General features: G+C 40.5%; 1 protein-coding gene across 1 annotated transcript in view; it reads left to right on the forward strand.

The window, feature by feature from the left end:
* Nucleotides 1-13554, forward strand: part of LOC139734351 (midasin-like) — a 132495-nt gene that overhangs the window by 47248 nt on the left and 71693 nt on the right. The window contains exons 22-30 of the mRNA XM_071645142.1: nt 1134-1281; nt 1947-2215; nt 3400-3578; nt 4621-4712; nt 6737-6853; nt 7788-7934; nt 8750-8894; nt 11380-11534; nt 12434-12561. Coding sequence (XP_071501243.1) covers nt 1134-1281; nt 1947-2215; nt 3400-3578; nt 4621-4712; nt 6737-6853; nt 7788-7934; nt 8750-8894; nt 11380-11534; nt 12434-12561 — 1380 coding nt within the window. The remainder of the gene's footprint in view (nt 1-1133; nt 1282-1946; nt 2216-3399; nt 3579-4620; nt 4713-6736; nt 6854-7787; nt 7935-8749; nt 8895-11379; nt 11535-12433; nt 12562-13554) is intronic.

Consider the following 13554-nt stretch of genomic DNA (forward strand, 5'->3'; position numbering starts at 1 on the left):
GGTTAGGGCTTCAAAACTTCTACACAGAATTTTGACCTTTGACTTCTTTGACCTTTGACCTTGATTTTTGACTTATATTGTACATTATGCAACAAAATGCTACTCCTTTGCCATTTCTAACCCCATTTCGATTCAGTTTGCTTTATGTGATGGAACTAGGTGAGGGCTTCAAAACTTTTACACAGAATTTTGACCTTTGACTTCTTTGACCTTTGACCTTGATTTTTGACCTGTATTGTACATTTTGCTACAAAATGCTACTCCTTCGCCATTTCTAACCCAATTTCACTTCCGTTTGCTTTATGTGATGGCACTAGGTGAGGGCTTCAAAACTTCTACACAGAATTTTGACCTTTGACCTCTGACCTTTGACCTTGATTTTTCACCTATATTGTACATTGGCTACAAAATGCTACTCCGCCATTTCTAACCCGATTTCGATTCCGTTTGCTTTATGTGATGGCACTAGGTGAGGGCTTCAAAACTTCTACACAGAATTTTGACCTTTGGCTTCTTTGACCTTTGACCGTGATTTTTGATCTATATTGTACATTTTGCTACTAAATGCTACTTCCGGCGGGGACATATATTACGCACCGCGTAATTTCTACTTTTCCTTGTTTAAAATATGTATAATGTATTTGAATATCAACAATATCTGTTACCGTTTTCTATTTTTCATGTCTGTTCTTTTGGCAGAGCTGCCAACTAGTATGTTTGTGCAAAATTTCGCACATTCTTTGATATGTTTTTCATCAGATATTTGAAATGTAATCTGAACCAGAAAGCTAATTTTGCCAGACTTTTTGTGCCATTTCCTTTTTTTTTTTCTTAGATAATTTGAAAGCTCAGAGCTAAGAGAAGTGAAAAATTCCTGCAATAAGAGAATCAATGTTCTACTTTAATCAGGCTTTTGTGGTACATGTACTGTGACAAGTCAGAGCTTTTACATTGTACAAGCAGATTATGTAATATGTGTATGTGTGTGCAGACATGTGATGAGTTCTTCACTGACAAAAAGTTTAACCCGATGTAATGTATCCTTTCCCACTGCCGTGAAGCTATAGTTACAACTTAGATTTTATGGTATTGTTGCTACACTGTATCTTTTCCGCCACAAACCTATCGTTCAGATTCTACCTGTCTGTGAGGAAGGAGGCTGTCCAGAAACTGACCGATGGAACAGGCCACCGACCCCACTACAGTCTTCGGACGCTGTGCCGTGCCCTGCAGCTGTCTTCCATCAACCAGTTTGACTCTCTCCCTAGGTCTCTCTATGAGGTAAGGGGAGGGGGGGGGGGGATGTCATGCAGGGGTAGGGTGCCCTGCAATTTACCGACTAGAAGGTGATAGGTGTAAATTTAACCGTAGATGTCCTCTAAGTCTCACAAATATCTACAGTTTGTCAGCATTGTGTAAGGTAACGTGCTTGTCAATTCTGTAGGGTCCATTGATTGGGTTTTTCCTGCCTATGTAATGGCAGCCTGCACCATTGACAGCATGTTCTTCCCATGCGATGTCCAAATCTATCACCTGTTGTTTGGATAAGGCTTTGAAAAAAAAAATGAACAAAAATTGTGTTGGTCACTCCCTGTGTAAGGAATGAAGGTATGGTCATTTTGATTTGTTATTGGTACCCATTGCAAGTAGCTGATGGTAAACTAGGGTCATTCTGTGGCAAAGCTTAAGAAAAAGAGCAAATTGAAATGGAAGACCATCTTCACACTGAAGTGTAGCACTATTGAGAGAAACTTTTACTTTTTTAGTGTCCATAGAATTTTGCCGTAAATTTTGTATTTTTCTTTGCCAAACAAAAGGGGGGGGGGGGGGACTCATGAAATAATATTTTGAGATCATAGGAAGCATTATAATATAACTATTGAAGTGATATTTTAAAACAAAATATAAAAGTTGTGTATTATTCTTCATTTTAAATTTTGAAACAGAGCTTTTGTCTGAGCTTTCTCACCCAACTCGACCGTGCATCCCACCCAGTAGTGGAGAAGCTGGTGTGCAGGCATGTAATTGGCCGATCTAACGTGAAGGGCCTGTTGGGCCAGTCCATTCCACCTCCTGCGGGGGGTGGCAAGTTCACCAAGGTGGAGGGATACTGGGTTGCAGTGGGTGAGAGGGAGCCCCATCAACCCAAGGACTATGTGATCACTCCAGCAGTGAGGGCTAACCTCAGAGATCTCGCCAGGATTGTTTCAGCAGGGTATGTAAAGAAAGAGTGCTGCAAGCTTCTCATTATACCTTTTGCTACCTGTATGACCGCGCAATCTATTTCATGGTAGTAGTTCTTGTCTTTGTGCAAGGGGATGATTTTGATTTTTTATTATTTTTGCCAGAAACATGACAATTCCATACCACTGCCCTTACCAGTAGTCGTTAGCCAGTGCCAAATCCTGCACTTCAAGTTAGATTTGGAGACTTCAGATGAATGGCAATAGTTGACTCCAGCAAAAGATTTCCAAAAAGGCAAATGAGTACCCGGTGTTTGATAAAGGAGGATGGTGGCATGACCTGAACGATGTAATCAGTAATGTTTATAATTTAGTTTTGCATTCTGCTGCATTCATCTATACATGAACCAGGATGCTCTGTTGTGATTAGTATTGATAAATGTTACACTTGAGGGATTGATCGAGTACATACTGTGATGGCACGTATTTTGTCTGAAAAAGACCAACAAGAGGGAAACCTTTATTCCAGTGAGATAATGCTTGTGGACTTGTAGTTGAAGAGAATTATGGATTAATGTAGAGAAAGACACTATCTTCTAAAATTTTCTCCTATTTACAGTCTCCAGCTGTTGTCTGTTTAAATATTGCAGTGCACAGGTTTTCTGACTGTCTTTCCCCACCCAAGACTCATTTGTTATCTAATTTTCTGCCAGTAGTCTTACTTTGTGTGTTGATGAGGTAATCTGCTTGAAAGCTTGATAATGAATAAATTTGACAGCGTCATATGCGTAGCAATGAAGAGTGTAAGAAATACTCTTGACTGGTAAATGCTTATGATTGTCTGTAAAGTGATGAAAATGTGATTATCATTTTCATTATGATTCTAGAACCTTGATATGAGATAATGTGTACACGTGTATTTCTGTACAGTGAAAAACAAGACATATCCAGCACTTTCAGAGAAAGGAAGTATTGAGACAAAGCAGATGACAAGCATAAAAAGACAACTCCTTTCAGCAAAAACCTTTTTCTTTGCACAAGCAAGGCAGGCCATGCTAGACGTGATTTAGTATGCATATGTCAATCTTCAGGAGCGGAAATTTCTTTAATGTTGAAGGGATTGCAGTGGAAAAGTGCTATGATTTCAAACTGATTTGATGACTGGACAGTATTAAAAGGATCCATCCCTCGTTTGTTTTGTGTCCTGTCCCTGCAGCCGCTTTCCCGTGTTGATCCAGGGCGAGACATCGGTGGGCAAGACGAGCCTGGTCAACTACCTTGCCCAGCTGACTGGGAACCACTGTGTCAGGGTCAACAACCACGAACACACCGACCTCCAAGAGTACATTGGCTTCTATGCGGCAGATGAATCCGGCAAGCTGGTGTTCAAGGAAGGTATGCTGTCTACTGTTTATTTGGTCAGCAGTTTCTGGATTCAGACCTCTGAAGTCGAACATGTGTATTAAGGCTTTTCTCGCATAATGTCAGCAGCACCTCCTGTCGCCATTTTCCTTTAGTCTCTAAAAGGCATTATCAACACTGACAGTACTCAGTGTTTTTGTCAGTTACGTTGTTATTGTCGTTAATTTGGAAATAAAACTCACAAAGTAGTACAACACATTTATGTACTAACTTAAAGGTAGGGAATCCCATTTGCATGCCTTAAATGAAGAGTTGTATAAATACAATGGTATGTTGAAGAGAGTATCATTTTAGAAACTCCCATAAAGTATTGAAAGTGGAGCGTAACATTTAGTACACTTTTATTGACCGTTAGATTTTGAATTGAATTTTTTTCGGGGCTCACCGTAAATTCCAGTACATTACTAGGCTACCTTTGCAGACCCATGCACTGCATGTGTGTCCATCATGTATATTTTGCGAAGAAAGATCATCAAAACTTACAAATATTTCTATATACATTCTTGCCACACACTCTATATGTTATTACATCAGCTCTTATACTTTTAGATTTGGTTTATAGATAAAAACATACAGAAGACGGCAACAAAAAGGCTTAAGTGTGGCTGACACACAGAACTACTGAGTAGTTGAGTTTTGTGCATTATTCAAATTGTAGATAACTGTTGACTTCCAAATTTCTCAGCAGTGGCCTAAACAAGTCCCCTGAGGTTCATATTTAATGTTTTGCTGCATTTTGGGAGGTCTGTAAAAGGTATCCCTTACCTTTAACATGATATGTGATGAATGTTACTTTTATTCTTGCCCATTTGCCCTATCTAAACATCAACAATATGTGATACTTTCTTGCAATAAAACTCTTGGTGCGCTAGCATTCTAAAAGTGCCGAGAAATAGACCACATGTCTGCTGCATACAATGTATACTGTAGTTAGCAGCGCATAGTTGAGGAGTTAATGTAATGAATGTCTTTAAAGAATTTTTCCTTTGTATGTCCTCGCCATGCGCTCAATCAGGTGTTCTTGTGGATGCTATGAGGAGGGGTCATTGGATCATCCTGGACGAGTTGAATCTAGCGCCCTCTGATGTTCTTGAGGCTCTCAACAGGGTAGGTATCTTGAGTTCTCAAATTACTTTCTGTTTATTGTGTGTTATTCAATGATCAATAATAAGATAGGTTGTGAAATAGATCCAGTCTTTATTCAGATTTGTATGCCCAATCTTCTCATACTCCGGAATGTAACTCAAATGCGGGAGAGTGCTTTTCAAAGGTGTATGTACAACGTACGAACTGTAAGACTGGATGCAGGTGATTGTTGATGATTGTGCGATTAAAGTTTCCTTGAGTAAGGCCTTATATTCATTATCAATCAATGTTCACTGAGACACTGTGAAGACTCTACATGCACTTTTAAAATATCATGATGTTCCACTTCACATGGACATGATTTATTGTTCACGAGAAGAAGAGCTGTTATCTGGAAATGCAGTATAATTGCAAACAAATCTTGATGTTTCACCAAACAGTCCCGCACTACAGTTATACATCAATTTCCAACCTGACAATGTTTTACACCTCTCATGCAAATAAAGTTCCTTGGCTGACATTTTTACCTACTGCAGGAGAGTCTGTAATTCTTCTTCTCTTCTTTTTCCTTCTTCTCCTTCTTCTTCTCTTTTTGTCATTCTTTTTATGCCTCCGCCACGAAGTGGTGCCGGAGGCATTATGTTTTCGGGTTGTCCGTCCGTCCGTACGTCCGTACGTCTGTACGTCCGTACGTCCGTACGTCCGTACGTCCGTACGTCCGTCCGCTTTCGTTTACGCGATAACTTGAGTAATATTGACTTGAATTCTACCAAACTTGGTCCAAGTATAAAGTATGATGGGGCAATTAGTTGATTAGATTTTGGGTGAAATCCGCCAAAGGTCAAAGGTCAAAGGTCAAGGTCAAATCATGAAATTGTATCTGTTTACGCGATAACTCAAGACTGGATCGAGCAAATTTCACCAAACTTTGTCGGAGGATGATGTATGATGGGACAATTACTTGATTAGTTTTTTAGTGAAATCGGACTGAGGTCAAAGGTCAAAGATCAAGGTCAAATCCTGAAATTTATCTCTTTACGTGATAACTCAAAACTGGATGAAGCAGCTTTCACCAAACTTGGTCCAAGGATGATGTATGATGGGACAATTAGTTGAGTAGATTTTAGTGACATTGGCAAGAGGTCAAAGGTCAAAAGGTCAAGGTCAAATGCTAAAAATGTTGCTATTTCCCCAATATCTATGCAATGCCCTAAGGTATTTTCTTGAAACTTGGTGCAGACATGTACTACTGCATATAGACTCTCCAGAGAGAGTTTCATGTCATAAGGTCAAAGGTCAAAAGGTCGAAGGTTAGGTGAAAATGTTGTAATATCACTTTTCTCACAAATGGTTCAATGTATCTTCATAGAACTTGGTACATACACATGTACTGACTGGCAGAGATTATCTAGGGAATTTAGGGGTCGTAGGTCAATAGTCATGGGGTCAAAGGTCAAGGTCAACTCCTCAATATTTTACTGTTTCCCTCATACACTAATATATGAAATGCTTGCATTATTAGTTTTCAAACTTAATATATACATGCATTACCTAATGGAGATTCTCCAGGAAATTTCCAGCCAGAATGTCAAAGGTCAGAGGTTAAGGGTCAAAGGCCAGGTTTCCATGCGTCCCCCCCCCAAAAAAAAAAAAAAAAAAAAAAAAAAAAAAATCTATTTTGGACTGTAATTAACTCTTTCTTCATACCTTGGAAATTACTCAATGCATAAACTTATAGGGTCTGTCAGAATTCAAGTAAAAATTCTCAATTCCCCAAATATGTGCACCTGCACTCTTCGACAATTATAGCAAACCCAGTTCAAGGAAAGTGAATATTCAAGTCATTTCTGACAAACCTGTCATATCAATATTTTGCCAGTTATGTGAAACTGTCATGGATCACACATGTGAAGACATTGTACTGTACGCCTATTGGGAGAATCATGCATTATGGCGGAGGCATCAGTCGCCATAGCGACATTTCTAGTTTCCTTAATATTTTATTTTTGTTATTTCTTGTTTCTTGGGATTATTTTTCCATCAAGCTCCTAGACGACAACCGGGAACTGTTCATTCCAGAGACTCAGGAGGTGGTGTCTGCCCATCCAAAGTTCATGCTCTTTGCCACCCAGAATCCCCCTGGCCAATATGGCGGGCGTAAGGTGAGTGTGCTCTGAAAAGGGCTCCCTCGTGTGTGTGTTGCTTGATGCAGTGTTAGGATCATCAGCACTTGTCGATCTTCTCTCTTTGGGGGGAAACTTCTCTCTTCCATTCAGCTAATGGCAATACCTCTTCGTGCGGGATGTGAAAAAGTAAAATTTCCTCATGAGAGAATATCAGTCTTTATGGGCATTGCTTCACGTAAATTGTGTTGTGACACTCTTTTAAAGGCTCTGTTTATAAAATGTTTCCAGCGTGAATCACCTACATCTGTATGGTGCATTGTCATACATTGTACATGCTACCAGAGTCCCCCTGCTATTGTGTGAATATGAAGCTATGAAAAATTAGGACTGAAAAACTAATGCTAAATGCCTCAAATAAAGCAAAAGTCTATGAGTGACTGTACTATTAAATCGTATCCAGATTTTCTCGTAGATAGTATTGTTACAATACACCAATTAATAAATGGTTGAACAGCATAGTATCTGCACATTTAGCTTGTGATAGTGAGAGTGTAATTCTGAAAACTTTTTGTTTGCTCTACAGTTTTCTCATGCACATTTGAAAATCATTGTACAGTTCAGTCAGGAAAGTTTGATATTTTCTGAAATTGAGCCACTACAGGTTTAAACAGTGACTATTGATATCAAAGCCATAATATGTCCTTAGTGATTATACTCGAATCACAACAAGCATTTGTGCTCAATGAAGAATGCGTTTTTGAATCTATATGCTAACTGAAATGCTAAATTATCATATCACAATAAAACAAACTGACTTTTACAGCTAATGTCATGACATCTGAGTCTACTGTTTGTGAAACAGTGATTGTGAATGTCCGGACAAATTCATTCTCTCACATCATTACCCTGAGGTATTGAGATATTCTTAGGATCAGTGGTGCTTTCATTTTCTGAATTTACATGTATTCAGGTTCTGTCCAGGGCCTTCAGGAATCGCTTCATTGAGCTCCATTTCGACGAGATTCCTAGCCGCGAGCTGGAGACGATACTCCACGACCGCTGTCAGATCCCGGCATCCTACAGCCGCAAGATGGTGGCAATCATGCTGGAATTGCAGGTGAGGGCGCCAGGCAATATGGTGGATGCACCACAATTGGGCACACACTGCCAGTGGCTTGCTACTAAACGCCACTGCATGCATTGCGCCTTTTTAAGATTGTGGGAGGGTTTTGCATCTACCTTTAACAAACACTTCTTCTGAAGAAGGCATCAGTTTGTCAGTATTGTGCTTCATGTAGTTCCAGATTATTTCAAATGCATTGATGAGGTTGTTTGTTTGATTATGATTCTCATTCTTTGAAAAATGGTGACATTGATGATAATGGTGTTATGACAAGGGTTTTTTGGTTTTGATAATGATACTTCTACTTCTAACAACAATAACGCTGCTGATGGTGTTGTTGAGGGTTCTAGGACAATTACCCCCTGGAGAATTACCCCAGACTCTCCTTGTGACCCTAACCCTAGTCCTTATTCTGAACCTAATCCTAACCCTAACCCAAACTGAAACTCTAACCCTAAATGTAACCCTAACCCTAATTGTTACTCCAACCCTATCACTAACCAGTATTGAGGGGGGTGTTAATTGTCCTTGGTTGATACTCTGTAATTGTCATGATACGGTTGTTGAGATAGACCATAGTAATGATGTAGTTGTGGTGATAGTATAGGGAAAGATAGTGATGATGATGATGATGATGATGATGATTGTGATATCATGTGCAGTTGCCACGGTGATGAAGTAGATGCTGCAAGCTATGCCGATACAGGTAATAAGACAAAATGGATGATCATGTTGATCAGTATGAATGATTTATGTACACTTTGTGAACTATCATCTGCGTTTCTTCTGGTTTTTGATACATGTCTCAGATGAGGAGAAAAGGTTCAGGCGTGTTTGCCGGCAAACAGGGCTTCATCACACTGAGAGATCTGTTCAGGTGGGCGGAGCGCTACCGCCTCGCCAACCAGGGAGACCAGAGTTTCTATGACTGGAACCAGCATCTGGCAGATGAAGGTGATGTCTTGCCGAATGCAGCCTCCTAGTTTGCTCCTTGTCATTGAATGAATGAATGAATGGATGAATGAATGAATGGATGAATGAATGAATGGATGGATGGATAGATGGATGGATGGATGAATGAATGAATGATTAATAGAATAAAATAAATCAAGTCAAATACTCTCTCTTGATATTAGTACAAATGTGATGCAACTGTTCCAACATTTTCTATCAATTTATATTTTGTCATGAACATTGCTAAAATGCTTTGGAATCTTGATTTTCACTTGCCCCTACCTCATGGCTACCATGCAGTGGGCACAAGAATGCCAATGTGGTGTTTATTTCATTTAGCAATAAAGTTATGATTATTTTGACTTACGCCTTTCTGAATTTTGATGACATATGCTGTGTAACATTTCACCTTTTAACATCCATTCCAATTTCTGTGGTTTGTGAAATTCCAATTTGGATGAGGTATATTTGAGTTTGAATGCTGAGAGTCTGTTTTCCAGTCTTACTTAATATCTTGCCTGAATTAAACACCTTGTCTAGATATTCTTGAGTTTAGTGTGTGATTCAAGGTTTGGCCTTGAAGTGTCTTACCCCTTTCTGTACTGGATACTGTGGGCATTGTGTACATTGCTATAGGGTTTTCTTTACCAGCCGGTATGCAAAGCACACTAAGGGTTAATGCGGCCCCTTTACAAGATATAAAGAAAAATTCAAATGAGCAGTTCTTGCATCCATTTTTGTCGAGCCCACCGGAGGTGCGGGGAGACTAAGGGATCGCCTGCGGCGTGTGTCCATCCGCCGTCCGTCCGTTGTCCGTCCGTAACGCTACAAAAACTTGAATAACGCTCAACTGAGGACTTCAATTTCAATCAAACTTGGAGGGAAGAGTGGTTATGCAAAGTTACACACTTTACCAAACATGAAGTACACCTCTAGGTCAAAGGCCACAGGCAGGGGTCAATGAACTTTAGGGGCCCAATGTTTAGTTTTTACGGCGCGTTTCAATTATGGCTCAAAACTTTTGATGTATATGTCTGTTTGTGACCAAACTGGGATGGTAGATATCCCTTGGGGAGTTGAAGTTCACCATAAGGTCAAAGGTCACTGGCAGGGTCAACAAACTTTTAGGGCCCAATGTTATGTTTTTATGGCGAGTTTTGATTATGGCTCATAACTTTTGATCCCTATGTCCGTTTGTGACCAAACTTGGATGATAGATGTCCCTTGGAAAGTTGAAGTTCATTACATGGTCAAAGGTCACAGACAGGGGTCAAAAAACTTTTAGGGCCCAATGTTCAGTTTTTATGGCGCGTTTCAATTATGGCTCATAACTTTTGATCCCTATGTCTGTTTGTGACCAAACTTGGCTGGTAAATGTCCCTTGGGGAGTTGAAGGTCACCACAAGGTCAAAGGTCATAGGCGGGGTTAATGAACTTCAAGGAGTTAACAAAATATTAATTTCTTCTACGCGAATGGGCGAGACACATTTTGGCACTTGCCTTGTTTCTTTTTTAATGCAGTGATTGGCAAATTGTTCTTCGTCGGTGTAACTACTCACTCACAACTGATTATTTGTCTTATTAGCCATGACAAAAATCATGGGCATACAGGTTGTACTTGGGTGGGATTCACACACACAATCTCCTAATTGCTAGACAAGTAGCATATCTACTAGACCTGTCATCTTCTACCATAGAGCCAGTGATGGTCCAGATCCCTCATTTCTTCGGGTACTGTATATTTATTACCTCCGCCAAGGGAGTAGGTTATGTTTTCGTACCGTTGGTTTGTTTGTTTGTTTAATAGTTTGTTTGTCCATGTGCAAAATAACTCAAAAAGTTGTGCACGGATTTGGATGAAACTTGCAGGAAAGGTTGAAAAGCAAAAGTGACAGATGATTAAATTTTGGTAGTGGTCCAAGATTATTTGGGGAATTTATGAAGGAATTTTGAAATTTTGGCAGGTACAACCTTAGGGTCAATGAACTTGGGAGGTCAAGCTGCGCATTTTTGAGGTTTTCATACGCGCACTAAAGTGCGTGCTCCACTTTCTGTTAGGGTGAGGCGTGCCGCGCAGCTGAGGGTGTATGATGTAAAAGGCTTCTATATTTGGGAAATTGGGCGATTTTCAGCATGTAGACCTATGGTTTGGAATCACTGATCTCTATGGAAGAGCCCAAAGAGCTTTTCCCTAGTGGTAGAGAGGAGAAAAATCTCTTTGGGAAGAGCAAGATCATCAGTGGAAAGTAGCTACTTGGCAGAGGTCTGCGCTCTCAGAGTGCTTTTCTAGTTCAAATTGATAATTTATGCGTTTTTATTTGCGACTGATTTGCAAATTGCCCTTCATAGACATAAATACACACCAACCATTCAGTATGTATGCCCATAGTTTTATTGTGGCTATGACTCAGAACACTGAATAATGAGTGTATATCTTAATTAATGAAGGACAATTTGTAAAAGATCTAATTATTTTGTGGGACAGGATTCATCCTCCTGGCTGGTCGAGTGAGGCGTGCTGAGGAGGAGGACACCATCAGACAAGTTTTACAGAAGCACTTCAAGAGAGTGGTGAACGCGGAGCATCTCTTCACCCTCAGCGAGCACACTTCCCCTGTCACAAGGGACATTCTTGAGAAGGTATCGGCTACCACTCCCAGCTCAGAATGGGCACTGAATGGCTGAATGAAATAAAAAAAAAAAAATCATTATGAGATTATGTAGAGAATCTGCCATGGTGAAATAGTAACGGACACCATGAGATTATTTTCAGGTGATATGTGGAGTAATGTTTCACTTAAATGTAACTCTCTGTTTATGATCAGTATGTAGAAAGTTATTCTGGTGTTTTGGAAATAATGAATCATTTCATTATCAAATTCCATTGTGCCATTATAAACTGTTGGATTTAATGTCAGTGTTCTTGAAAACACTGTTTCAGGCTGATTTTGATTGAGATAATTTGCATGTTTGGATTCATATTTGATAAGCCTCGGTATCTGTATTAGCATCCCTATTGAAATGAAAAGAAGTTTGATTTTGTGTGCTGGAAGCCCAGCAATATATCTTGATTAATGCTGGGAAATGGTTCAGTTTCAGCTTGGGCTTACAGACAAGTCATGCAGTAGGCATCTGTTGCATCTTGGATGGCTTTTTATTCATGAAAGTGTTGCCTTTCAATGTGGCAAGGGGCAATACAGTCATCATCAGTTCACTGAAATGACTTTGGAGTCTGTCCCCATCAAGCAACTGTCCCAACTAACAGTGGTCAGACATTTAGTCATTTCTGTACAGTTCACAAAGCTTAATATATGGGACTACATACTTTAAACTGATGTATCTTCTTGTGCCAGTGGTAGAAATAGCAGTGCCTTGGAAATGTGATTTTATTCCATCTTGTCTGTGTGACAGTCTGTCCATGTTTTGAGTAAATGGCAGTGACTGTATAATGTATGTTGATGTTGCCACACCACTGAGAAATAGCAGTAGAAAGAAGGTGTCCATTCTTTTTTAATGTTTGTCGATGATGTCTTCTCCAGGTCACATCTTCAACTCCTCCGGCCGGTTTTGGTCACATCGTCTGGACCTACGGGATGCGGAGACTGGCTGTCCTCGTCGGTCAGGCACTGAAGTTCTCCGAACCTGTCCTGCTTGTTGGTGAAACTGGGTACGTTTTCAACAAAATCTGACTCGTAGGCACTCATTACAATCAGCACCTACTGTAAACCTAGATGTAATGCAGATTTTTTTTTTTTTTAATTTATAGAATACATTGTAGTTTATATGTCTTTATTGCAGCTTGCAAGCTTCATTTTCTTGTGCCAAGTGTATTCATGTATACACACTGATAGTAAATAAAAGTTGATGTTAAGAATGTCATGCATTTGTAGATGGGATTGTTCCTTTGATGTCAAATGTTTAAAATTGTATTGCTTTTCAGAGCCACATATAACCCAGTCCAAAATAAAAAGAGACTTTCCAAAACAGTCTACAAAAAAGCACTCGATTTTGGGAAAAATTCGTTACAAATTGATCCATCAATGTGCAAAAAATGGCTTTTGCTACTGAAAATGATGCTCCCAGGTTCGCTAGAAAGCGAACCCTGGCTGCCCTGCCAGGTTCGCCAAAAAGCGAACCTGGCTGCAAGGTTTGCCAAAAAGCGAACCTGGCCGCCAGGTTCGCCAAAAAGCGAACCTGGCCGCCAGGTTTGCCAAAAAGCGAACCTGGCCGCCAGGTTCGCCAAAAAGCGAACCTGGCCGCCAGGTTCGCCAAAAAGCGAACCTGGCCGCCAGGGTCGCCAGAAAGCAAACCTGGCCGCAAGGTTCGCCAGAAAGCGAACCTGGCTGCAAGGTTCGCCAAAAAGCAAACCTGGCCGCCAGGTTCGCCAGAAAGCGAACCTGGCCGCAAGGTTCGCCAGAAAGCGAACCTGGCCGCCAGGTTCGCCAGAAAGCGAACCTGGCTGCAAGGTTCGCCAGAAAGCGAACCTGGCTGCAAGGTTCGCCAGAAAGCGAACCTGGCCGCCAGGTTCGCCAAAAAGCGAACCTGGCCGCCAGGTTCGCCAAAAAGCGAACCTGGCTGCAAGGTTTGCCAAAAAGCGAACCTGGCCGCCAGGTTCGCCAAAAAGCGAACCTGGCTGCAAGGTTCGCCAAAAAGCGAACCT

This window comes from Diadema antillarum, unplaced genomic scaffold (genome assembly GCF_040938485.1).
Source record: "Diadema antillarum isolate AM-2024a unplaced genomic scaffold, OU_Dant_1.0 seq00000523_RagTag, whole genome shotgun sequence".
In the NCBI taxonomy this organism is placed as follows: domain Eukaryota; kingdom Metazoa; phylum Echinodermata; class Echinoidea; order Diadematoida; family Diadematidae; genus Diadema; species Diadema antillarum.